General features: G+C 36.3%; 1 protein-coding gene across 3 annotated transcripts in view; it reads left to right on the plus strand.

The window, feature by feature from the left end:
• Positions 1–26,425, plus strand: part of PIAS1 (protein inhibitor of activated STAT 1) — a 129,228-nt gene extending 102,803 nt beyond the window's left edge. For all 3 annotated transcript variants that reach the window (XM_055436516.2, XM_088839934.1, XM_088839935.1), the window contains exons 8-14: positions 1,683–1,756; positions 11,685–11,845; positions 13,549–13,679; positions 14,387–14,567; positions 19,680–19,822; positions 21,770–21,807; positions 22,419–26,425. In XM_055436516.2, coding sequence (XP_055292491.1) covers positions 1,683–1,756; positions 11,685–11,845; positions 13,549–13,679; positions 14,387–14,567; positions 19,680–19,822; positions 21,770–21,807; positions 22,419–22,712 — 1,022 coding nt within the window. In that variant the 3' untranslated portion in view covers positions 22,713–26,425. The remainder of the gene's footprint in view (positions 1–1,682; positions 1,757–11,684; positions 11,846–13,548; positions 13,680–14,386; positions 14,568–19,679; positions 19,823–21,769; positions 21,808–22,418) is intronic.
• The last annotated feature ends 17 nt before the right edge of the window (positions 26,426–26,442 follow it).

Here is a 26,442-nt window from a genome sequence, read left to right on the forward strand (position 1 = left end):
CTCCCAACATCAGGGTCTTTTCCAGTGAGTCAGCTCCTTGCATGAGGTGGCCAAAGTATTGGAGTTTCAGCCTCAGCATCAGTCCTTCCAATGAACACCCAGGACTGATCTCCTTTAGGATGGACTGGTTGGATCTCCTTGCAGTCCAAGGCACTCTCAAGAGTCCTCTCCAACACCACAGTTCAAAAGCATCAATTCTTCGGCGATCAGCTTTCTTCACAGTCCAACTCTCACATCCATACATGACCACTGGAAAAACCATAGCCTTGACTAGATGAACCTTTTGTTGGCAAAGTAATGTCTCTGCTTTTTAATAAGCTGTCTAGGTTGGTCATAACTTTCCTTCCAAGGAGTAAGCATCTTTTAATTTCATGGCTGCAGTCACCATCTGCAGTGATTTTGGAGCCCCAAAAAATAAAGGTGGCCACTGTTTCCCCATCTATTTCCCATGAAGTGATGGGACCAGATGCCATGATCTTAGTTTTCTGAATGTTGAGCTTTAAGCCAACTTCTTCACTTGCCTCTTTCACATTCATCAAGAGGCTTTTTCATTCCTCTTCACTTTCTGCCATAAGGGTGGGGTCATCTGCAATCTTAATTCCAGCTTGTGCTTCTTCCAGCCCTGGTGGCTCAGAGGTTAAAGCGTCTGCCTCCAATGCGGGAGACCCGGGTTCAATCCCTGGGTCGGGAAGATCCCCTGGAGAAGGAAATGGTAACCCACTCCAGTATTCTTGCCTGGTGAATCCCATGGACGGAGAAGCCTGTAGGCTACAGTCCACGGGGTCACAAAGAGTCAGACATGACTGAGCGACTGAACGGAACGGAATGGAACTCTGCATATAAGTTAAATAAGCAGGGTGACAATATACAGCCTTGATGTACTCCTTTTCCTATTTGGAACCAGTCCGTTGTTCCATGTCCAGTTCTAACTGTTGCTTCCTGACCTGCATCCAGGTTTCCCAAGAGGCAGGTCAGGTGGTCTGGTATTCCCATCTCTTTCAGAATTTTCCACATGAGAAGACTTAGAGATTATATAGTGTGGGTTGTTATTTTCCAAGAAGTTAAATTAATCTCAGAGAGGAGGATTGACTTGCCCAAGATAGTGTAATTAATCAGGTTATGGGTAAATAAATATAAAACTCAAATAATTATATGGTTTTTAAAAAAGCAGTTGAACTTTTTTCTTTTTACAATATGAAATTAGAATTAATATGTTTACAATAAATATTTTTATTATCTGAGCTTTGTAAAAATTTATGCATATTAGTTTTATAGTTTTTATTAGTTTCTTTTAAAATAATATTGTCATAGTTTAAAAGAAAGCAAATATTTATCCAGTTTCTTGGAGTTATAAAAGAAGGGTCTGCCATCTGTTGACAGTGGTAACCTATTTATATAGATTCCCTTCATGTTAGTGCAGTGCAACTTTTGTTTTGTCGGTGAGAAATAGGAAGCTTACAGGAAATGTAGTCAGTCTATAGATAAGTATACGGTCATTTTCCTTCCTTTGCTTATTGTAGAGATTATAAACTAAAAATTTTTTTTTTCATTCAGTTGATTGGAATTGAGCAACTTATTCTTTAGTACCATTTTTTTAAGTTCCTCATTCTTTTTCTTATGTTGCATCAATGATACATCTTTAATAAACTTCTTTTGTTTGTTTTTTCTTTGATGAATGTCAGTTAAAGAGAAGTTGACTGCGGATCCAGACAGTGAAATAGCTACAACCAGCCTGAGGGTTTCTCTACTATGTCCAGTAAGTGCTAACTAATATTTGCCCTCCAGGAGGTTTAATACATTAAGTATTTCTAGTATTTAACAAATTCTGTTACCGTGAAACATACCCACTTGTTAAGAGTTTATAAAAAGTAAAAGATATTATGTAGTCTTAGGATTTGAAATCTAAACAAATTTATGTCTATAAAATTTTTCTACTCTTAGTTATATTTAAATATTGATTACGGTTATTAGATGACTGTCTCTCAGACTTAAGTGTAAAATCTCCAAATGAGGAATGTTTATCATTTCAGTGTATTTATTGAAATTTCATTTTATTAAATAGTATGCTTATGAATAAAAATCTGGCCATGATTACTCATACATTTAGCTTAACCACTTTGCCAGCAATGACTATAACAAGAATTAAAAACTGTTGTTTAACCTGAATAAATGAATTGGTATGCATATAAAAATCAACTAGACATATTTTTAAACCAGAAAATGAGATCAGTTGCATTCATTTCTATAAAATAAATATAATGCCTAAGTGAAAACATAGTGAAAATGTTTTTCCAAAAACATGTTTTTAAGATTTGTTTCTTAACTAATTTGATGTTAGGTCCACCAGTAGTAGGAATGGTAGTTGAATGATGCTTTCATACAAAAATATGTGAAAAACTAAACGTAAGTTACATTTTGATTGCCTTTTGTTCTATAATGAATCATATTTAAATTGGGGAGAAAATATGAAAAATAAGAGGACTTGGTTATTTCCTCGTTTGCTGGGATTGTTCAGGCAAGTCTGATATTCAAGGCTTTTAGTACTGAAATCCTGCTAATCTAAGATGAATTTATTCTTAAACAAAAAATTTAAATAAAAATTGTTTTATTTGTCTTATATCTTAGTCTCTTATAATTTATAAAACCTCAACACAAGTGTGAAAAACATACCTCAACACAAAAAGTAATGAAAAAGTCAGTAGCTCAAGAATTAGTTTATAATACAATATGTTGCATAGCTTAAAAAAAACTTTTGTTAAGAGAACTTCTGTTCACTATTAAGCATCTATAAATTACAGAAAAAATACAGTGAAATTAAGAAAAACCACCAAACCTATCATTTTGTATATATCCTTCTATCTTTTTTTCTGTTACTATGGCCAGTCATTTTTATAGGGAAAATATTTTGACTCCAGGGTTTTTCTGTTTGTTTTTTGTTTGTTTGGGTTTTGGGTGTTTTGTGTTTTTTTTTGCCATGCCACGTGACATATGGGATCTTAGTTCCCCAACCAGAGATCAAACCTGTGCCCCCCTGCATGGGAAAGGCAGAGTGTTAACCCCTGGACTGCCAGGGAAGTCCCTGTATAATTATTTTAAATTCTTTCCCATGTATATGATTCAGTAGTTGACAGCACTGAAGGGAGAAATAGACAGCAACACAATAATATTAATAGTAGTAGACTTTGATACCCTACTTTTGGTTATTGATAGAACAGCCAGACAGAAGATCAGTAAGTAAGCAAAGAGCTTAATCAACACTGTATACAGTTGGACCTAACAGATACGCTGCACCCAACAAAGCAGAATACACATTCTTCTCAAGGGCACACAGATCATTCTCTAAGATAGAGCATGGATTAGGCTACAAAACAAGTCCTAACGAATCTAAGATTAAAATCATATAAAATATCTTCTTTGATCACAGTGTAATGAAACTAGAAATCAGTAACAGGAAGAAAACAGGAAAATCCACAAACGTGGAAATTTAATAATACATTCTCAACCGATGAATCAAAGAAGAGGTCACAGGGAATTTAGAAAATATTTGAAGACGAAAATAAAAATACAGTATACCAAAATTTACAAGACGCAGCAGAAATAGTAGGAAGAGGAAAGTTTATAGCAGTAAATGCTTACATTAAAAAAGAAATAATTCAAATCAACAACCTAATCTTGTACCTGAAGAAACTAGAAAAACAAACTAAAGCCGAAGTCAGCACACGGAAAGAAAGATTAGAAAAGAGATAAATGAAATAGAGACTAGAAAAACAGTCCAAAAAAAATCACGAGACTAAGAGTTGGTTTTTGAAAGATCAACAAAATTGACAAGCCCTTAGCTAAACTCATGCGACGAGTTGACTCACTGAAAAAGACTCTGATGCTGGGAGTGACTGGGGGCAGGAGACGGGGACGACAGAGAATGAGATGGCTGGATGGCATCACCGACTTGATGGACATGAGTTTGAGTGAACTCCAGGAGTTGGTGATGGACAGGGAGGCCTGGCGTGCTGTGACTGATGGAGTCGCAAAGAGTCGGACATGACTGAGCGACTGAACTGAACTAGCTAAACTAAGAAAAAAGAGGAAAGATTCAGATAGCTAAAATTAGAAATGCAAGAAGAGACATTATAACAGATGTCACAGAAATTAAAAGGATTATGAGACTGCTATGCCAACAAATTAGATAACCTAGAAGAAGTAGATAAATTCCTATAAGCATATAACCTAACCAAGATTGAATCATGGAGAAATAAGAAATCTGAACAGACTTGTAACTAGTGAGGAGATTGAAGCAGCAATGAAAAACCTCCCAACAAAGAAAAGCCTAGGACCCCTTGGCTTCAGTGGAGAATCCTACCAAACATTTAAAGAAGAATTAACACCAAGCCTTTTCAAACTCTTACAAAGAATTAAAGAAAGAAAACTCCCAAACTCATTCTTTGAGGATAGTGTTACTGATCCCCAAAACCACATAAAGACGCAAAACAAGACAAAATGAAACAAACAAACTAGAAAACTGCATACCAGTATCCCTGATGAATAATGATACAAAAACTGAACAAAATTCTAGCAAACTGAATTCACCAGTGCATTATTAGAATAATCATATACCAGACCAAGTGGAATTCATAGCTGGAATTGTAAGACTGGTTCAGCATACAAAAATAAATCATTGTAATAGAGCACATTAACAAAATGGAGAACAAAACCCACATCTCAATCAATATAGAAGAAACTTACAAAAGCATTTAATAAAATTCAACACCCTTTCATGATAAAAATACTCAGCAAACTAGAAATAGAAGGATGCTTCCTCAACATATTAAAAACCATATATGAAAGGCCCACAATGAGCATTATACTCAATGTGGAAAGACCTGAAAGCTGTTCCTCCAAGGTAAAGAACAAGACAAGGATGCCCATTTGCACCACTGCTGTTCAACATAGTACTGGAAGTTCTAGCCAGAAAAATTGGGCTGGTGGTAGATTGGAAAGGAAGAAGTGAAACAACTTCTGTTTTCAGATGACATGATGTTTTATGTAGAAAACTCCCCTTAAGATTCCTTAAACAAACAAAAAACTTGTTAGAACTAACAAAGTTATAGTCAAACTCAGCACAAAGTAGCAGTCAAATGTTAGTGGCCTTTTGGGCTTCCCTGGTGGCTCAGTGGAAAGAATCTACCTGCCAACGTAGGAGACACGGGTTAGATTCCTGATCCAGAAAGATCCTACATGCTGCAGAGCAGCTCAGCCCGTGTGCCACAACTGTTGAGCCTGTACTCTAGCACCTGGAGCCACAGCTACTGAAGCCTGTGCACCTTAGAGCCAGTGCTCCACAAGAGAAGCAACAGCTGTGAAAATCCCGCATGCTGCAGCAAAGAGTAGCCCCCACTCGCCCCAACTAGAGAAAGTCTATGCAGCAACAAAGATCCAGCACAAAGATAAATAAATAAAAATTTAAAAAGTTAATTGTCTTTCTGAAAAGGAACTAGGTGACCAAACTGAAAAGGAAACTAAGAAAGAAAGAAAGTGAAGTCGCTCAGTCGTATCCGACTCTTGGAGACCCCGTGACTGTAGCCCACCAGGCTCTTCCATCCATGGGATTTTCCAGGCAAGACTACTGGAGTGGGTTGTCATTTCCTTCTCCAGGGGATCTTCCTGAGCCAGGAATCAAACCTGGGTCTCCCGCATTGTAGGCAGATGCTTTACTGTCTGAGCCTCCTATTTATTTACTGTAGCATCAAAAAGGATAAAATATTTAGGAATAAACTCAACCAAGGAGATTGAAAACTATAAAACATTGCAAAAATTCAGAGAAAATAGAAATAAATGAGACATCCTATAATTATGGGCTAGAAAATTTAACATTGTTAAAATGTCCATACTGCCAAAGTGATCTACAGATTCATTGTTGTGCCTATCAAATCCCATTGGCATGTTTTGCAGAAATTAAAAAAAAAAAAAATCCTAAAATGTCTATGGAATCTCAAGGGACTCTGAGTAACCAACGCAATTTTAATGAGAACAGAATTTGAGCTCTTCCATTCCCTGATTTCAAAACATGCTAGAAAGCAGTAGTAATTAAGATGGTATAGTATTGACATAATGATATTAATAGATAATATAGACCAGTAGCCCCAAAACAAATCCTTGCAGCATATATGATCAAATGCCTAGGAATGCCAGTACTACATGATGGGAAAAAGATAGTCTCTAAACAAATGGCATTGGAAAAACTGGATATTCACATGCAAAATAATGAAGTTGGACCCTCAAAATTAACTCAAAATAGATTTAAGATCTGAACTATAATACTTTTAATTGTTACATTCTAAGAAGAAACCTGGGGGAAAAGCTTCAGTTGAATTTGGCAATTACTTCTTGGATATGACACTAAAATCACAAGTGACAAAAGCAAAAAAGACCAATGGGACTGCACCAAGCTTAAAATCTTCTGCTTGTCAAAAGAAACCATTAACAGAGTGAAAGGACAGCTTAGGGAATGGGAGATAATAATTGAGAATTTTATACCTGAGAGAAGGCGTCAATATCCAGAGTATTTAAGGAACTTCTGCAACCCAACAGCAAAAAAAAAAAAACTGATTAAAAATAAGCAAAGGACTTGAATAGACCTTTCTCCAAAGAAAATACATAGATGGCCAACAGCATACGGAAAGATGTTCAACACTGCTAATCATTAAGGAAATGCATATCAAAAGCACATATGCGATAATCACTTCACGCCCATCAGGGTTCAGTTCAGTTCAGTCGCTCAGTCGTGTCCGACTCTTTGCGACCCCATGAATCACAGCACGCCAGGCCTCCCTGTCCATCACCAACTCCCGGAGTTCACTCAAACTCATGTCCACAGAGTCGGCGATGCCATCCAGCCATCTCATTCTCTGTCGTCCCCTTCTCCTCCCGCCCCCAATCCTTCCCAGCATCAGAGTCTTTTTTCTAGTGAGTCAACTCGTCGCATGAGGTGGCCAAAGTATTGCAGTTTCAGCTTTAGCATCAGTCCTTCCAGTGAACACTCAGGAGGATAGCTCCAGTCAAAAAAACAGAAGATATAACAAGTGTCAGTAAGGGTGCCACAGACACTGGAACCCTGTGCACTCTTGATGGGAATATAAAATGCTGTAGCCATTATGGAAAACAGGATGGAGGTACTTCAAAAAAGTTAAAAATAAAATGAATATGTGATCCATCAATTCATATATCTAAAAGAATTCAAAGTAAGATCTCGAAGAAATAATTTGCATAACCACATTCATCACGTTATTCACAATAGCCAAGAGGTGGAGGCAACCCAAATGTCCATCAAGAGGTGAACAAATAAAATATGATACGTTATGTATGCAACATGAAAAAAAGAAGGAAATCCTGTCATACGCTACAAGGTGGATAAAGCTTGATAATATTACAATAAGCAAAATAAACTAGTCCCAAAAGCATAAATACCATATGATTCCACTCATGAAGTATTTAAAGTAGTCAAAATCATGGAAACAGAAAACAGAAAGACAATTACTATGGGCTGGGGGGAGGGTTTCAGTGGTGCTAGATGAAGAAGTTCTAGAGATGTGTCGTACAGTAGTGTGAACATAGTATTATTGAATTGTACACTTTAAGATGGTTAAGATGGTAGATTTAATGTTAAATTTTTTTGTACAATAGAAGTTATTGGCTGGAGGGACCTGGGAAGGATTCTTAAGTTAATAGACTATGGTGTGAAGGAATGTGGTATTTTTTAACATTTAGAAAAATGGTTCACAGTCCAGGTTAGTGGAGGGCGAGAAGATAGTTTTTTTTAAGCTGTATACCTATCATACCTTCTTTCTTGCAAACACCTATTTATCCACCCTCCCCTTTGACATGATTTCTTGCCATCCCATTCCATTATAAAATACCAGTTTAGGGAATATGAGAAGTTTAGGAATGTGCATAAGCTTCATTTTCCATTTAAATCACTGGAAAGGGTCTTGTTTTTATGCATTCTCATTTTAAAAGTGTTTACAGTTGTGCTAATATATATGATGTTTATATCGTTTAACATTTAGATGAAGCATTTATTAGTGTAAATAAGCACTACAGTATAAATCTTGATGTTCTTATTTATAGAACTAGTTTTGAATTTCATAATTCAGGTGATCTTTATATTATCACAAAATGCTAATCATGTTTTGCTCCTTGTACCTCTTAATTTAATGGGCCAACTTTAAATTTTTCTTCCATATCCCCTTTTTTAGTTTCAGCAACTATAGCAGTTCATTTTAAGTTGACTTATGCTTTCAAAATTCAGATTGTAGGAAAAACAACTCTCTCTATATATAATCCATAATTATAATACTTTTATGGATTTCTATTTGACCTAAGAAACAATACCTTTACAATTATTCTGGAATAGTAATGCTTATATTTTAGGTAGGTTTTTACTCTAAAAAGTAAAACTTTTTAATGACAACTCATCTATATATCAAATTTATAGAATAATAAAAGAGATTTGTTCCCTTTGAAATATGTAAATATGATGTCTGACCATGCATTTGAATTGCCCTCTTGTGATATACACAGCTCAAAATAAATGAGTTTCTGTTGTTTGTGCTGTTTAGCTAAAGGCAATGAAAATAATTAAAAATGCTTTTGCTCTTTGGGAATTTTTTAGTTCTGATTTATTAAAAATAGAACTGGAAGAATATTTGTGAACCTGCTTTGTGAGGTACTCCCTCGACCTGTAAACTCAAATGCAAATCACTTGGAGTTAGAAAAGAAAAAAGAAACTCTTTGAAGATTTATTCATGAAATACTTATGATAATGATAATGATGAAAAAGTTGTAAAAGTCCCAATTTCACACTGTTCTTTTCTTTTTACAAGGAAAAGTACATATATTGTTGATGTTTTTTAGAGTTCTTTTGGTATAAGCTGGTTTGAACTTATATCTAAGTAGGGTATTTTTTTTCTCTTGCAGTATCCTCAATTACTGTTATGTTATAGTAAGATTAGTGGCTTTAGAAAACTTATTTGGGAGCTGTTTTCAAAGTGTTTATTTGCAAATGATGCAAATGTCCATCCCATCCCATGTAGGGAAAAGGGGTTTGTAATTACAAGATGAAGATGTTCAAAGCTCAGCTTCCTCTCTAAAGTTAGAGAATTCAGTGTCCTCTCTTAGATAAGTATTTAGAATTTAGTGATTGTTTTTAAAAGTCAGGAATATGAGGGTTATCACGTAACAATTACTCTGTAATTCTTTGAAACAAGACATTTGTGTGACAGCTAATAAATTGCATTTCAAATTGAACTTCTTTCTTGTACCTGTTTATACATGTCCTTCCTGTGCCATTCATGTAGCAGTGTTCCTTAAAAATTCTGTAGGTAAACTTGTCAGTGTGGCTGATCATAAGGGCTTGAGAGTTGCTCTCCCAATGAAAAGATGAACTGACAGCTGGGAATTTAGGGCTAAAGGTATGTGAGATGATGGTCTTTGGAGAATAATTGCTTTTCAGAGTATATAAGTTCTACAGCCTTTGCTTGGGTTCTGAAACAGTCTTTGTATCTTATCTTCTTATCCATTGTCTTCATAAACTGTCAGAAGTAGCCTACTAGTTATGCAATTACCTGAACCATGACTGTGATTACTGTATTCATCTAGGATTTCTCTACTTAGTTTTAAGGCAGTGGTAAATACACCTACTAAGTAGGAATTTGCACTTCCCAGATAAGTTAAGGCCTGAACTTGAGACATAAAAATTTAATTTAGCACCACCAACCAGATGGTTTTGGGAAAATGTTTCTAGACTAATGTGGTATGTCTTGGCTAATGGTAAATAGGTGATTTTTTTGTTATGAGAGCTAGTTCTGTTTATGTGTATGCCTCTTCATTCAGGTACTTGGGTAAATCAAATCATAAAAATGAAATAGAAGTGTAGAAGGGAAGTAACGGAATTGTTTAATACTGTGTGAGCATAGAAGAGAAGACTGACTAGGCTGAGGTTTGAGTGGGTCTCCTACTAGCTCGTAAAGTGATTTGAAGTAAATGTGTTTCTTACTTTAATAATGGGGGGCATATATTGAGCACTTATTATGTGTTAGACCCTGTGCAATGAATATAATTTAGACGCCCAGTCTTATGGTATAGATGCTATTTTTATCCCCATTTTATAAAACTAAGGCTCAGAGAGACTAAATAACATCCAAAATTCACACCCTAAGTGAATGGTGCCTCCTAGAAACTATCCGGCATGCACAGCTGAAGCCTGATCGGTACACAGGACCATCTTCCTGCTGTATGTGTAGCAGGTACATTTCCTAGTGCTGAAGATAAGGAGATGAGCCAGATGTGTTTCTTGGAGGAGGAGAAACACATAAATAAATAGTGTGATCATATGCAGGGTGGAGTTGGGAGCACAGAGGAGGAAGTTGTCAGTTTTCTCTGTATCCTTCCTATTCATACTTCTAATACTATACACTGGAATTTCTCCTTTCTCAAGACGATGGCACATTCTGGGTCCTTGTTTATTCTTCATCACTACATCCTGTTGAAGTAAGGGGAAAACCATGTTCCATAAGAGATAGAAAGAGAGGCCCAGTGAGGTTAAGTGCCTTTCCTAGAGACACACTAAGTCACTGGTGCCAGAACAATAACTTAGGACCCCAAATGACAGTTTCCTTGGTAGACTAGGAAATTGCACATTTCCCTGAAATTCAAAGCCAAGAATCTTTTTTTTTTCTTATTTAACTTTTATACTTTTCAAAACCTTTATATTTTTCAAGCTCACAATCACAAATAGGTGTGAAAATCTTTTCTTGATATTTAGTGGAAAAAAAAAATATGGTTTTTGAAAGTAGGTGAATTCTATACTATGTGGGCACTATGACCTCTGGGGACCCTGCAGTGGTTATCCAGCTGAACTGTATGAAGTGTCCTCCATGCAAGGAAGTGGTGATATGGTAGCTCCCTGGGCAGGTCTTGGGACAGCTTTTCTGCTTTGGGCCAAAGCTAGCAGTTCAGGGACCAAATGAAGCAGATCTCATTGTTCATAAGACAGACTCGACCTGTGTCAGCAGAAGCACTGTTTGCAGGGCAAGAGCAAGTCTCATAACACATCAGAGATGCTAGAGGTCCAGAGGTGTTTGCTGAATTGCCTGTGATGGTACCCAGTGAGAGAAGAGAGTGTGAACAACTGGCTTTTCTCAGAGCTGCCATTTGGCAATTATGCCAAACATGGGAGTGTTTATTCTGTTCTGACCTGTGAATTACTCTCATTCAGAGATCAGGTTGATCCTATCTTGAGCATTTAGTAAGAAATTCATTTTTCCTTTCCCAGTACCTAATAAGGTGATTCTTTTTTGGATTCGGACTACCCTAAGAATTTGGTGAAAGCACTCTCTGGAAAAATGCACACACTTACAAGATTTTGTGTGTAATTTCAAGGGATTCATGGTCCTTTCCCCTAAAAGTGGATCTGTAAGCTGTGTATTGAGGGTAAATAACCTCTGCTATAGATTTTCTGTAGTCTCTGCATTTTAATATCCAAAGAAATAATAGTAAATTTTAACCTGTAGATGTTTCACAGGAAGTGTGTTGAAAGTAGACACAATAGGCTTTCAGTCAGAATATTTGTTTCAGGAAAAACTTTTAACAACGGTTGTCTAATACTTAACTTTTGTCTCCCTCTTTTAAAGCTTGGTAAAATGCGGCTGACAATTCCATGTCGGGCCCTTACATGTTCTCATCTGCAGTGTTTTGATGCAACTCTTTATATTCAGATGAATGAGAAAAAACCAACTTGGGTTTGTCCTGTCTGTGATAAGAAGGCCCCATATGAACACCTTATTATTGATGGGTATGTCAGTTTAAAGTTTTTCCTTGTACTTCATAGTAAGCATGTATTACAGTTTTGTTACCCATCAGGTTTGGGATTAAAATTCTATAGATAGTGGTTTCTGAGTTATATATTTTTAGAATATTCATGACTGTAGAAATCAATATTTTTTCTAAGTAATTAATATTGTGAACATTTTCCCTTTTTAACTGTGTCTTCTTGTTTTAAAGATACATGCCTCACTGTCAGTGCCTCCTGACATTTACCATTTTAAAGGACCAGTGGTTCTGAGCAGGGTGTAGCTTACACCTTTTCCTAACATGAATCTATCTGTCCCTAGACATGCAGACCTTTCTAGAGGAAAAATGAAGGAACTGTGAAACTGTGGTTCACCTAAGCTGACTAAAAGTTGGGCTGTTTTTGGAGATTTTCGGGTGCTTCATTTACTATATGGGCCTACCCGCTGCTGTGTGGGCTCCTAAAAGTGATCAGCACACTGAAGAGCAGCTCTCTTTGTTTCTGTTTCCCCTAAAATACTTGTCTTTGTCTTTCTTCTCCATCTACAGCATCACAACAGTTACTTTTTTTTTTTGACATTCCAGTGTTTTATCTGTCCTTCCACACATCTTCCAAATGTCTTTTTAAATTTTCTCCTATTCTCTAGCCTCCTTTTTTCCCCCCTTTTTCACAAAAGTAAATTGTGAAAAGAAAAAAATATATTCTTGATATTTCCTGTGCTCTCTAGCAAAATGCTTAATGTATCTTATCTATAGTATTTGAGGAAACAAAGGAGCCAGAAGGTATAACATCAGGAATGGAATACATTTAGCAGTACAGGTGTAACCCAGAGCTTAAAGATGCCAGACCAATCATATGGGAGAAAGTAAATGTGTAACTTAAATGTTTTATGTTTAATTTTTCAGAGACGTCAGTGATCACTAATAAATTGAATAATATTTTACCAACTTTGTATATTACATAACTTTAGATGCCCCCATCAATTGGGATTTTTCTTTCTTATTATAATATCCACACATACACACACACTCCTAAAGAAAAATTGGAAAATGCAGGAAAATAAAAAGATGTATTATTTTCTGATTTTTATTTTCCCATAATTGTGATTATACAGTATCAGTATTTTTTATCCTTTGGTTTCGTTTAACATTATAACCTAAGAATTTTATCATTCATGTTACACATTTTGGCAGATCTCATTTTTTAGTATCTGCATGGTATTTGTCAAGGAGTTCTATCTTTCAGTACATATTTTTACATGTATTTCTACAGTTATCAAATAAGATGTGCTTATTGTAAGCAATTTGGATTATGTTGAAAAGTTTAAAGAAAAAGAATAAATATCTTCCATGTTACCTCTCAGCGATAATCGCTATTTATATGCCACTCACACACAGAATTTTGTTTTTGAAATACAGTCTTTTTTCTTTGTCCTCTTCCCACTTGCTGTGAACATACACCCCCCCATGTTATTTTTTTTAAATCTCTGAAAACCTCATTTTTCAGTTATGTAATATTTTCTTGCATAAACCTACCATAATATAAGTAACTATTTTCCTATTTAACCCTAGATTTTAAGAACAAATAATACCTTGTACTTTCTCATTTATACTTGTACAAAAAATAGTCTGAATGTTTTTTGAGCAGTCATTCTAATAGGTCTTAACTTAGAATGTGATATTCAAAGGACAAATTGTTTTTTATAGCTTGTTTATGGAAATCCTAAAGTACTGTACAGATTGTGATGAAATACAGTTTAAGGAGGACGGCTCTTGGGCACCTATGAGATCAAAAAAGGAAGTACAGGAAGTTTCTGCCTCTTACAATGGAGTCGATGGTGAGTGTTAGTTTTCCAAAGGGGTGATGCAGTCTTCTTGCTGTTTTTAAGCCTGGTTTTTAATGTTAAAACTCAGCTTTTTAAAAGAATATTCAGTAATTTATGGATAGCACAATACCTCTTATTAAATTATTGATTAAATGTTCAGAAGTAGTGAAGCTCTTTTTAAATTCACCTTTTGCAAGCTTTTAAATTTTTGCGTATAAGGTTTCAGAGTACCATAATTTAATAAGCTTTTTTTTGGTAAAGTCATGCTTTTGAAATGGTATCCTTTTAAATTTTTAACAGACTTGATATAGGTTAGTGAATGTTCTTTTTTCATTTGCATTTTTTTCTCTGGCTTCTAGTATGTTTTTGCTGTAAGGAAGCTAAAGTGTTACCATAACATTTCTCAGTGTATCAGGTAATGTACAGGAAAATGTGTAATATATGAATTTGCTCTCAGACTGTTTATTGTGAGGTGGACATAACATTTTGATTCTCCTAACTCAGAATTGTTTTTTTTTTTTAAATCCTTGACAATCTATACTAGTAGTCTTGAGCTTAGAGGAACAGAGCCACTATTGCTTTTTTCTTCTTTGGCCCCAGAAATATAACTGTAACTGATAAAGTCTGAACTATAACTGATAGAGTAATCCATAGGCTGAGAACAAAGAAGAGATGTCACAGGCCTTTTTTTGCCTTGTGTTTCGATTATTCCCTCCTAGGATGCTTAAGCTCCTCATTAGAGCACCAAGTGGCTTCTCATCACCAGTCCTCAAATAAAAGTAAGAAAGTAGAGGTGATTGATCTAACCATAGACAGTTCATCAGATGAAGAAGAGGAAGAGCCATCTGCCAAGAGAACCTGTCCTTCCCTATCTCCCACATCGCCACTAAATAATAAAGGGTAAGCGCTGAGATCTTTTTTTAAAAAAAGTCATTGTGAAAGTTAATTTTGAAAATAGGATTAAAGATCTGCCAAATAAAATGGTTATGCACGATTGTAAACAGTACAGAGAATGAGTTGGATTGTTCTCCGTGTATTTCTTAAGTTCAGTTCACTGGCTCAGTCGTGTCCAGCTCTGCGACCCCATGAACCGCAGCACGCCAGGCCTCCCTGTCCATCACCAACTCCCGGAGTCCACCCAAATCCATGTCCATTGAGTCAGTGATGCCATCCAACCATCTCATCCTCTGTTGTCCCCTTCTCCTGCCCTCAATCTTTCCCAGCATCCGGGACTTTTCAAATGAGTCAGCTCTTCACATCAGGTGGCCCAAGTATTGGAGTTTCAGCTTCAACATCAGTCCTTCCAATGAACACCCAGGACTGATCTCCTTTAGGATGGACTGGTTGGATCTCCTTGCAGTCCAAGGGACTCTCAAGTTCTCCAACACCACAGTTCAAAAGCATCAATTCTTCTGTGCACAGATTTCTTTATAGTCCAACTCTCACATCCATACATGACCACTGGAAAAACCGTAGCCTTGACTCGATGGACTTTTGTTGACAAAGTAATGTCTCTGTCTAGATTAATTTTAATATGCTGTCTAGGTTGGTCATAACTTTCCTTCTAAGGAGTAAGCATCTTTTAATTTCATGGCTGCAGTCACCATCTGCAGTGATTTTGGAGCCCAAAAAAATAAAGTCTGCCACTGTTTCCACTCTTTCCCCATCTATTTCCCATGAAGTGATGGGACCAGATGCCATGATCTTAGTTTTCTGAATGTTGAGTTTAAGCCAACTTTCTCACTCTCCTCTTTCACTTTCAAGAGGCTCTTTAGTTCTTCTTCACTTTCTGCCATAAGGGTGGTGTCATCTGCATATTTGAAGTTACTGATATTTCTCTCCCAGCAGTCTTGATTCCAGCTTGCACTTCCTCCAGCCCAGCGTTCCTCATGATGCACTCTGCATATAAGTTAAATAAGCAGAGTGACAATATACAGCCTTGATGTACTCCTTTTCCTATTTAGAACCAGTCTGTTGTTCCGTGTCCAGTTCTAACTGTTGCTTCCTGACCTGCATACAGGTTTCTCAAGAGGCAGGTCATGTGGTCTGGTATTCCCATCTCTCAGAATTTTCCACAGTTTATTGTGATCCATACAGTCAAAGGCTTTGGCATAGTTGATAAAGCAGAAATAGATGTTTTTCTGGAACTCCCTTGCTTTTCTTAAGGGGCTGGAATAATGCATTAAAGGGGTCACTTGGATATGATATTCATCATACCAAAAGATGGTTCTAGTACAGTGGTTCTCAAAACTTGAGTATACATCAGAATCACCTGAAGGGCTTATTAAAACACATTGTTCTCCTGTCCCCCCATGTCTGATTCAGGAATAGGAACAGAAAACGTTTGGGATTGAGCTTGGGTCTCCTGCAATGCAGGCAGATTTTTTTACCATCTGAGCCCTAATGAGTTCTCAGGTGATCCTAATGCTGGTCATAGGATTTTAGATATTTACTCAACCTAGAAAGTGTATGCTGTGAAATTAACCCTAAGTTGAGTGTGGTAAGCAGAAAGCAGAGAAAGTGAAGTCGCTCAGTCATGTCCGACTCTCTGCGACCCCATGGACTGTAGCCTACCAGGCTCCTCCGTCCGTGGGATTCTCCAGGCAAGAGTACTGGAGTGGGTCGCCGTTTCCTTCTCCAGGAGATCTTCCCAACCCAGGGATCGAACCTGGGTCTCCCGCACTGGAGGCAGACGCTTTACCATCTGAGCCACCAGGGCAGTACCAGGTAAATGCTTGAAACCTGCCTCAGAATGTGCAAGACTGGCAGTGAACGTAGTCCAAGACATAAGTTGCAGTACACAGTGCTTTCCATTTTGTGGGCTCATTTCCCATAATTCCCATTAGTCTCATGTCAATGATAATGTACCTTGGTTATGCCTCAGTTCACTTCATGAAACGTTGTTATCTGCTTTATGTAAAACACCCCATGCTAAACATGAGTGGTAATACAGTGAGTTAGTACAGTCCCAACCTTAAAGAGTTTAACATTTTGAAGAGGATGGTAAAATAAGTAGCAGACTCTATAGCCATACTCTTAAACAGACTGTTAGTCTCTTGAGACACTTCAGAGATTCTCAGCACAGGACGTCTTGTTTTGCTGAGGCACAGTTTAGCACACGAAAGGTAAATCTGGAAATAGATGGGACCCCTTTTAGGTATATATCAGGAGAGTCATGTGGCCAGATGTCATTGAATAGGAGCTATGTAGAAAATATTCCAGCAAACTAGTGCCTGAAGGAAGAATTTAAGTGAGAGGAGGAAAGTCTGCAGAAAGCACTGATACTGATTTCAAGGTTTAAGAGGGAAAGTTAACACCAGACCAAGAACAGGTACTTAGATGCGTGCAGTCAGATTATTTTCAGGCTTGATATGGTTTGATGAAATAAAAAGATCTTCTGTTTGAGTATATTTGTAGTTACATGAACGTTGAAGTTTCAACATTAAAAGAGCGCAATTGTGATAAATGTAACTCCTCTCTTGTTAAAGGACTTTGGCTATTTCAGGAATCTTTATAATACAACCAAACATGTTACACAGGTTGATGTTTCACTCTAGAGTAGCTTATCTCATCATACAGATGGGAATAAAGATATTAAAAGCAATATCTTTATTCTAAATGAAATGGGTATTTAAACACGAATTCTACTTTATATTCTACTTTATAGACATTCACCTCTGATGCAGCCTACCTTGACAGCTGTTATCCAACAGGCCTGACCTTGTTATTATGCCAGCTTCTTTTTTAAATCTGGGGGTGTTGTGGGGAGTCAGATTACCGAAAGCAGCATAGTTAGAACAAATATCTATCGAATTTTGATTCTAAGATTTCATTTTAGATTTATATTTATGGGGCTTCCCTAGTGGCTCAGATGCCAACAATGCAGGAGACCAGGGTTCAGTCCCTTGATCGGGCAGATCTCCTGGAGAAGGGAATGGCAGCCTCTTCCAGTATTCTTGCCTGGAGAATTCCATGGACAGAGGAGTCTGATGGACTAATTTATACTTAATTATATTTAACATGTGCTTAGTTGCTCAGTCGTATCTGACTCTTTGCAACTGCACGAACCATAGCCCTCCAGTATGACCAAAAACACGTTATTATTTTATTACTTTAAATGCCATTATAGCACTATTAAAATTTATTTCATAAATCTGGATGTATAAATATTTCATGGATTAAGTGCATCATTATATATATATAAGTTCTACTCTTTAGAATATTGATAGTAGTCATATATATGTAAACATTTTTCCTTAAAACATTTTGAGTGTTTAGAAATCTAATATTTCTTCTTTGAATATTTGCTGTGCTGTTTCTCCAAAAGTAGCTTGTTTATTATGTTTGGGAAATTACATTAGATGCATTAACTACTTCTTGAGCTTCCCAGTGACTAATTGAACCCAGATAGAGTATTTGCAAGTGCCAAACCTTTCTCTATTTTCAGATTTAAAAACAAGCAACCTGAAAGTTGATGATTTTTTTTTAGAAGGATAACACCATATTCAATACCAGTGACCATTTTTCAGTAATGACTAGCCTATAAATAGAAACCTAAACCCAACATATTGGATTTGTTATTGTGCAGTGTGAAGGTGGAAATAGTTTTAGAATATTATCACAAAATTGGAATAGACAGAGCCAGCCAGGAAGTAGAAAGAGGCAAACATTAGTAAACGTAAAATATTTTGCCGTCTTCAGCCACTGAGTGTTTAGTATTCCTCCAAAAATTTCCTTTGCTCTTTGGTATACCAAGATGTTTTTTCAAAGACTAGTGTTTCAACTGCTTTTGTCTCTCTTGTAATCCTTTATAATCCCTTGAGTATTGTCAGAGGAAATAGCTAATGGAAAATGGTACTTTCTGTAGATGAAGAAGTTTAATTAAGTTTCCATTAGACAAAACAATTTTATGAGGTGGATGAGAGTATATTTTATACTTCATATCCCATTCATAAAAACGAGGTAGCACATCATAACTAGAACGCTGTTCCTGGAAATCCAGCCTTGCTTGGCATCTTTAGAGATATTCTCTACCATTGAAATTGCATCTCCATACCCCCAGCACTTTACATTAACTTTTAAATGCAAAAGACAGCCTCTGTCTGTCTGTTTTCTTTAACATATCTGTTGGCCTTATGTGTTTGGGATAGCATATGGCCCTTATGATTTCACACAGGACTATGAGAATTCTTTTTCTTTTCAAAATCATTTTAATTCTGCCTTTTCTTTTTCCTTTATTACTTCCTCCTTTTTGCTTTTCATTAATTTTTGGTAAAGAATTTAACTACTCAGCTACTTAACATATCCCTCTATTCTCCCAGAATCCCTCTCTTTGTTCTTTTTTGTTTTTCTGTTTATACTGTCCTCCCTTTAAAAACGCTCCATCACCTGTTCATTTTGGAGGATTTCTACTCCTTATCTTGCTTCCTTCGTTCATTCAGCAGACCTTTTATGCAAGCAGCGTTCCTCCTGACTGTGCTGGGCATTAGGTATTCCAAGATAAATAGTACCGAGTTTTTATTCTCATAAATCTTAAAAGTCTGAGGGCCAGCTGTTAACTCTTCACTGCTCAGATTGCTTCATTCCCCTAGTCTTGTTAGATGTGTTTTCTTTGCAAGGATTTCCCTATTCTTTTTACTTGCCAATACCCTAGTACTTATTTTTTAAAGGTTTTAGAATTTTGTCTGTTGTACTTTTCACTTACATTTCATTGAAGTGGCTCAAGTATGCCTTCGGCCTGCATTCTAAAAGAGTGTAGATGATGTTCCAAAGACAGCATGTGATTTGTGAATGTTGGATACCATTGCATCCATCTCTTTTCCTTATAGCCTCTGAAAGCTGCTATTAAGTATACAAATTATTTCCTAATAATCATGGTAGTCTAAATTATATATTGCTTTGCTTTCGTTTTTATTTTCAGCACAAAAACTGGGACTCGTTGAGATTCTGCCCTTTTATTAAACTTAAGTTCAACTGACTCATGAAAATTTTGCAAACCTTTTTTTCTTCTAGCATACTGAGTCTTCCACATCAAGCATCTCCAGTGTCCCGCACCCCAAGCCTGCCTGCTGTAGACACAAGCTATATTAACACATCCCTCATCCAAGACTACAGACATCCTTTCCACATGACACCCATGCCTTATGACTTACAAGGTGAGTTACCCATTCTTCTGTGTTGTCATATAGCATTATAAATGCCTTTGATCTATATAGTCTTCTTCTGGGCAAGTTTAAGAAAGATTGAAAGATCAGGGATAGAGGAGGTTGGAATCTAGGAAGGTGGGAGCAATATATACTCCGGTCATAAATAAATACAGACTCAGTTTCCTGTTAGTACCTTCATCAATAGCCAGTGTTTTACTACCAGTGGTAAAAATAAAGGAATGATCTTTAGGTTTTTTGTACTTCAAAGTAGTCTGGAAGTGGCTTTTGGATGATTTCCAGTATGTTGCTTATGTTGCTTTGAATTTTTCTATTTATGAAAATTATTTTTTGTTCCCTGAATCTGGTTATAATGCAGCACACATTGTGGGTAGCTATGTTGTATTATTTTTTAGACAATACAGAATTGAAACATTGGAAAGTTTTAATTTTTGTTGTGGTGAACCCAGTTTCTTCTTTTTGAAAGTAATTTGAAATGTCATTATAATCATTTCTACAATGTAATTTGAGTTCATAATAGTCATTTATATTATCAAAAAGAACTATTGTTGTCATGTATCTTTGTAATTTAATAACTTATATATTAGCCATATAATCTAAGAACATTTTTTAATTTACAGAAAGCCTTATTTTCTCATTGTAGAAAATAAACAAAAGCACAAAGTGGAAGTTTCTCTCCATCCCTTCTCTACAGTAAAATTCAGGGTCACTGGCAAGGATTCTTGGGAGCAGAGATATTTGAGTGGATTCTTAGTGAATGTTGTGAAAACCCTGTTTCAGCTCTGTCCGATAGAACTTTCTGCAACTAGGGAAATGTAATCTGGCCAGTACAGTAGCTGCTAGCTACATGTGGTTACTGAGCATTTAAATGTGGCTAGTAGTGACTAAAGAACTGAGTTTTTCATTTTATTTAATCTTAGTAAATTTAAATAGCCACATCAGGTGGTTAGTAGCTACTCTGTTAGTCAGTGTAATCCTGTTTCTCACTGCCCGTTGCCAAACTCACTGTCAAGAACCGAAGTTCTATACATTTTCAGACCCTTATGGTATAATCTGTTCTAGTGTAGATAGTGGTAGTGGTGGTAGTTTAGTCACTAAGTCGGGTCCGACTCTTGTGAGCCCATGGACTATAGCCTGCCAGACTCCTCTGTCCATGGGATTTTCCAGGCAAGAATAATGGAGTGGGCTCCCCAAAGTATTTGTGTTGTCATATTTCTATCTGCATCTGTGTGTTGTACTTTTCTTCAAGTTTAGATATCATAATGAGGGATTCTATTCATGTTGGTTTACTTGCTCTTCATCACATTACACACTGGGTGATGTGGACAAGAATGTGAATTGAAGGGGCCGGCTTACAGTGACTTCCCTACAGCCAGGGGTGAGAGCTGGTCCTCCATGCCAGCAGAGACACTCCCTCGGATCTCTCCCCCTCTCGTGTCACTGAGTTAGAATCCAGTACAGACAGTGGGAGGTGAAGGAATTTGAGGTAGAAAATCTGTCTTACAACTTGCTTAACGTCTTTCAACTTCAAACTTTCTCATCTGCAGAATGAGACCAAATATAATTACATACCTCATGAGGTGCTTGTGTGGAGTAGGTTAGATTGAAAGGTAGCTTCATGGGGATCAGTGAGAGCGTTTGGTGAAAAGTGCTCAGTCGGTTTAAGGGGTTGGCGTTTGGATTTGAATGGGGCAGCAATGGCCCAAGTCCCACAGACGGCGTCACCGGGAGTGCACACCATTGCTGAAACTTGGACTCCAGGCTTTGTAATCTAGAGATGGGAGGGATCTAAAATATTTAGCTCAACTCTTCATGTTTAAATAGAATGCTGAGTGAATTTAGAATTAGCTTTTAAGATATTATCTTTATTTTTGTAGTGTTGGGGCATTTGGGAGGCTTTTTTTTTTTTTCCAACTAAAATAATTTTTTCTTCTGCAGGATTAGATTTCTTTCCTTTCTTATCAGGAGACAATCAGGTATGTTATATGAAAAAAATACTGTTCTTTTAATTCTACATTAAAATACTTAAAAGTATAATATGTAGCCAAGAACATAAATTCCCTTCGAAAATTCAGAGTTGTTATACTCGTTATTCTTAGGTTTTAAAATTTTAAATAAAAGTCCCTTTGTTTCAGCTGTGCCTGAATATATCAAGTACAGTGTCTGGTTCCCAGTACTGTTTTATAAAGAAGCAGGGCAGTGGGTTGTGTTGACTGAAAAAATTCTTGGCCAGATATCTCCAGAAGGGGAAGTAGCCTGTCCTCTTGCCTGCATATATGCCTCTTCAGAAATAGCATTATGAGAATTGCTTGCAGTACAGGTTAAAACAAAAAACAATATTTTGATCCCCGTCCCCAGTTTCAGATACAAAAATGTCTCAGTGATATGCTAATAAAAATTAAAATAAAAAAGGTCAATGATGTGATCATTATGTAACATTTGATTTTACAAAATGTTTTTCTGAAATTTCAGAAACACCAGGTACTTAGAATATGTTAAATTTAGGACTTTGTTCTGCTGAGAAGAGAGTTTATTAATTTATGACTATAATTAACTTTATTTTCTGTCTTTTTTTCCTCCTCCGTAGCATTATAACACCTCCCTCCTTGCCGCTGCAGCAGCAGCAGTTTCAGATGATCAAGACCTCTTACACTCGTCTCGGTTTTTTCCATATACCTCCTCACAGATGTTTCTCGATCAGTTAAGTGCAGGAGGCAGTGCTTCTCTGCCAACCACCAACGGAAGCAGTAGTGGCAGCAACAGCAGCCTTGTGTCCTCCAACAGCCTAAGGGAGAGCCACAGCCACACCACCGCAAACAGGAGCAGCACGGACACAGCATCCATCTTTGGCATCATACCAGACATTATTTCACTGGACTGATCCCCATGCCCCTGCTGCTCCCATCCCCACCCCAGAGTAAAGGAACTTGGCAGAAAGAAGAGAACTTTGTGCTATGTTTTACCTTATTCTGTTTAGAAAAGTACACAAGCGTGTTTTTTTTTCCTTTTTTTAGGGAAAAAATTAAAAGAAATGTACAGAGAACAAAACTATATTTTCAGTTTTACTTTTGTATATAAATCTAAGACTGCCTGTCTGAAAAAAACACTTGTAAAAAAACAAAAAAAAAAGGAAAGAAAAGAAAAAAAAGAAAAAAAAACCAAGTACCCACAAACCACCTTCAGTTCATTTTTTCTGGATTCTGAAGATTATTTTTTTTCATCGTTTGTCCTATGGTTTTGGTTTTATTTTACTTCAATGGCATTATTTTATTTGCAATAACAGAACAGGAATTGCATGTATGAAGTTTTAAATTGTGGGCTTTTCTTTGTTGTGGGGAGGGGGCGGGGGGGATAGTTTTAATTTCCATTTTCTAAAAATGACAGACTTGGATTCTGTTTCTGTGTGTGCATATTTTATTCAGCCTTAAGTTATAAATCTCATCTGTCCCTCTGCATTCCCTGTGTATTTTCAGGACATAGCTTGTAGGTGTGTGTGTTCAGTGTGTGTGTCTGTGTGTATTTTTCTGTCATTACTGTTCCTTCTCCCGAGTTTGCATTCAGTTGATAAACCAGTTGCCTGCTTCTTTCAAAGTGCTTTGAAGGTCTTGAATTCACGTATGAGCATCTTTATCAGCTGTCCCAATTGCATGTTCTCCATCACATATTCTCTCTTAATTGCTCGATGCCCCCTGAGAATATGTTTCAGAGATTGGAGTAAAGCTGTCTGGGTAAGTAGTAGGCTTAGTCTAGTTCTTTATTCTAAATTTGGATTGCCAGTATTATGTATTTAAACCAAGTCTGTGAACACCTGCTATTTTGGCCACAGGGTAACAAATTTTCCTGTAAGATCGTCATACCAAAGTAGGAAGTAAAAATAGCATAGAAAGCCCTGTTGGGTATCATGTGCAGCTGACAGAGGTAAGGCTACATCACCTCAAAAAAGAAAGACAGACAGTCAATTATCCTTAAAAGTAAATTCTCTTCAGAAAATAGAGTGCACCATACATGTCCGTTTGTAGAAATCTATCATCTGATAAATAATTAAAATTCAAAATGGGCTTAATCCTTATTCATTTTCATTCTCTGGTCTGACTATACTTATTTTTAGCCTAGTAATCTTGTTTATTTTTTTTCTTCACTTTTTAAATACAAGCATGACATAGGAAAGTCAGATTTTTTTAAGAATTCATGGATCAGTCTGATCTATCCTTACTAATAATGGAACATGTAAATATATTGAAAACTTTTTCAGGAAGTGAGTGAGGGTTGGAGGGAAGGAAAAAGTGACTCTACTTGTGTTCCAAAATCCTCGTCAGAGAAGGTATTAGTGTTCTTCAGGTAATATCTGAAGGCGTCGAAAATATTTTTTATCTGATTGAAAGGTTTAGCAGATTTAACAAAAAAGATAAAGAAGGGGCATAATGATTACCAGTTTTCCAAACTGGATTTTTATATCACAACTGTTAATATACTCAGAGTTGTTCTCAGAGTTGATGAAGGACCACCTTTGTGTATAAAATTGTCATATTTTAAACCTTGCAGTGGTAACAAATTGACGTACTTTAATCCAGTTAGAATTCAAGATGGCTATGTCTTCAATTGTATGATAAAATTAATGGCTCACATGACTGTGTGGCAACTAAAAATACCTGTTTTTACAGCATCTCTCTGCCACCAAATTGTTGACTTGAATTTTGAAAAACAAGTTGGTATTGATATGTATATGTGTGTGTGTATATATGTATTTATAGACAAGTGTGTGTGAGTATCAGGTGAGTTATATAGTCTTCCCTACGCATGTGTATTCCACACATACATGGCTGAGTTATAGTCACTAAACAACTTGCAATAAAAAAAAATTTCATTGTCAGTTAAAACAGGAAATAGTTAAGTTTTTAAATGAATCTGGTGTTATGGTGAGTAAACACTTTAGAACTCTCATTGCCATGTTAACTTAGGCTAATATCTAATAGTATTATAATTTGTGTCTTAATTCAGATTGGGATAGAAATTACTTAAATTGTAGGGAATTGCTTCTGATTTCACATTGTAATAGGAAATGTTTCTATTAATTCAGCTACCTAAGATAAAATGAATAGTTTTGTTTTTTTTCTTTTTTGGTCGTTGTTAGTGGTCTCAGAATTCTGATCCATAACTTTGTGTATGATGCTGAATTACGAACTCTTTTGAATGATCCAGTTGAAAACCCTCTACTTTCTTCAGCCCAGTTTTGGAGAGAGTTATTTTCCCTCAGTGTCTTGCGTTATATCAGCCTAAGGGAAGAACAGGTAACAGGGAGAAATAAATGTCTGTCTAGTAGCTTTGGTCATGTCTACACAGGAGCAACTAACCATTCAGTTGTCTTTTTATTTTAGTTCATTCCACTCTAAGGAGTTTGTTCCCTTCAGTTGTTAACTTTCTAAAATGTTGCAGTAGTAGTAGCTATTACTCTGTTGGTCTCATGGCTGATGTTAATCAATCAGACTTTTATGATCCATAGTAATTATTAGTGGACTAATGCACCGCATCTTTATCTTCTAAGTTTTGTTTTTTTTTAAAGCACAGTTGTTTCTTTTTTCCCCAACCAACTATCACTACCCCCCACCCCCACCCCGGCACAATGCTAACATTGACGTGCCGTCTGTGGACAAATGACGATTCTCAGAATCTTTAGTCAAGTTACCACCATCCCCCTTGCCTTGGTCACTCATAATTGGTGTGCATATGTTTGTGTTTCTGTACAGAACTGTGGGTGTGTGTGTATACGAACACATACCTTTAGTATAATAGCTGTTTGACTAGCAGGGTTGAAGTGGCTTTTAATTACTTTGTGGGCATTATTGAACACATTTTTAAAAACTGTCTGGACCTTAACCATGCCACGCTTGGTTGACTAATTTATTTTGAGCATTAAAATTTTTCTACTCCTGTTAATTTAGACATCACAATTCTTAATACTGACTTAGAAAAGATATACTTAAGCTTCTGAGAAATGTGATTTCTTGGCAGATATTTCTTTGGAGTCAAATGTCATAAACTGAATGGAAATATATCCCAATTTTAAATTACTAATTGTAGAAAGAACATTGTTTTTAAACAATTTTAAACACATAAAACACTTCAAGATCTTTAGGACTTTAAAGCACATTTGAAATTATTTTAGTAAGATTTTAGTAAGAGTTTTGTTTTTTCAATACATGTTGGATTCTGTTTTTTTAATTAAAAGAAAACACAAAGCTTAGATTTCAGAAAGAGGGAGGGAGACTAGCTGGTGGTTCCAGAGTGTGCTGCTGTTAATTGTTTAATTAACAAAGGGGAAAAATGTATATAAACAGATATAAAAGTTACCATAAATTCCATGAACTTAAATCTGTGATTCATTGCCTTAAAACTTTCTCTCTTAGAATTTCCATACCGCATGCCAAACCAGTAAAATGGCTTTTAAAAATGTATAGTAGACCAATGTCAGTTTGTATAAAAGTACCAAGTGAAAATATTTATTACATGCATTGGAAAAAAAAATTGTTTACCTATTGAATGTTACCTGTTTATGTAGAGCTCTTTAGATGTAATAAAAGAAAAACCTTCAGTTAATTTGTCTTCTGTAAAGT

The sequence above is a fragment of the Moschus berezovskii genome, chromosome 9 (assembly GCF_049115385.1).
Source record: "Moschus berezovskii isolate FMDL1 chromosome 9, NW_MosBer_1.0, whole genome shotgun sequence".
NCBI lineage: Eukaryota > Metazoa > Chordata > Mammalia > Artiodactyla > Moschidae > Moschus > Moschus berezovskii.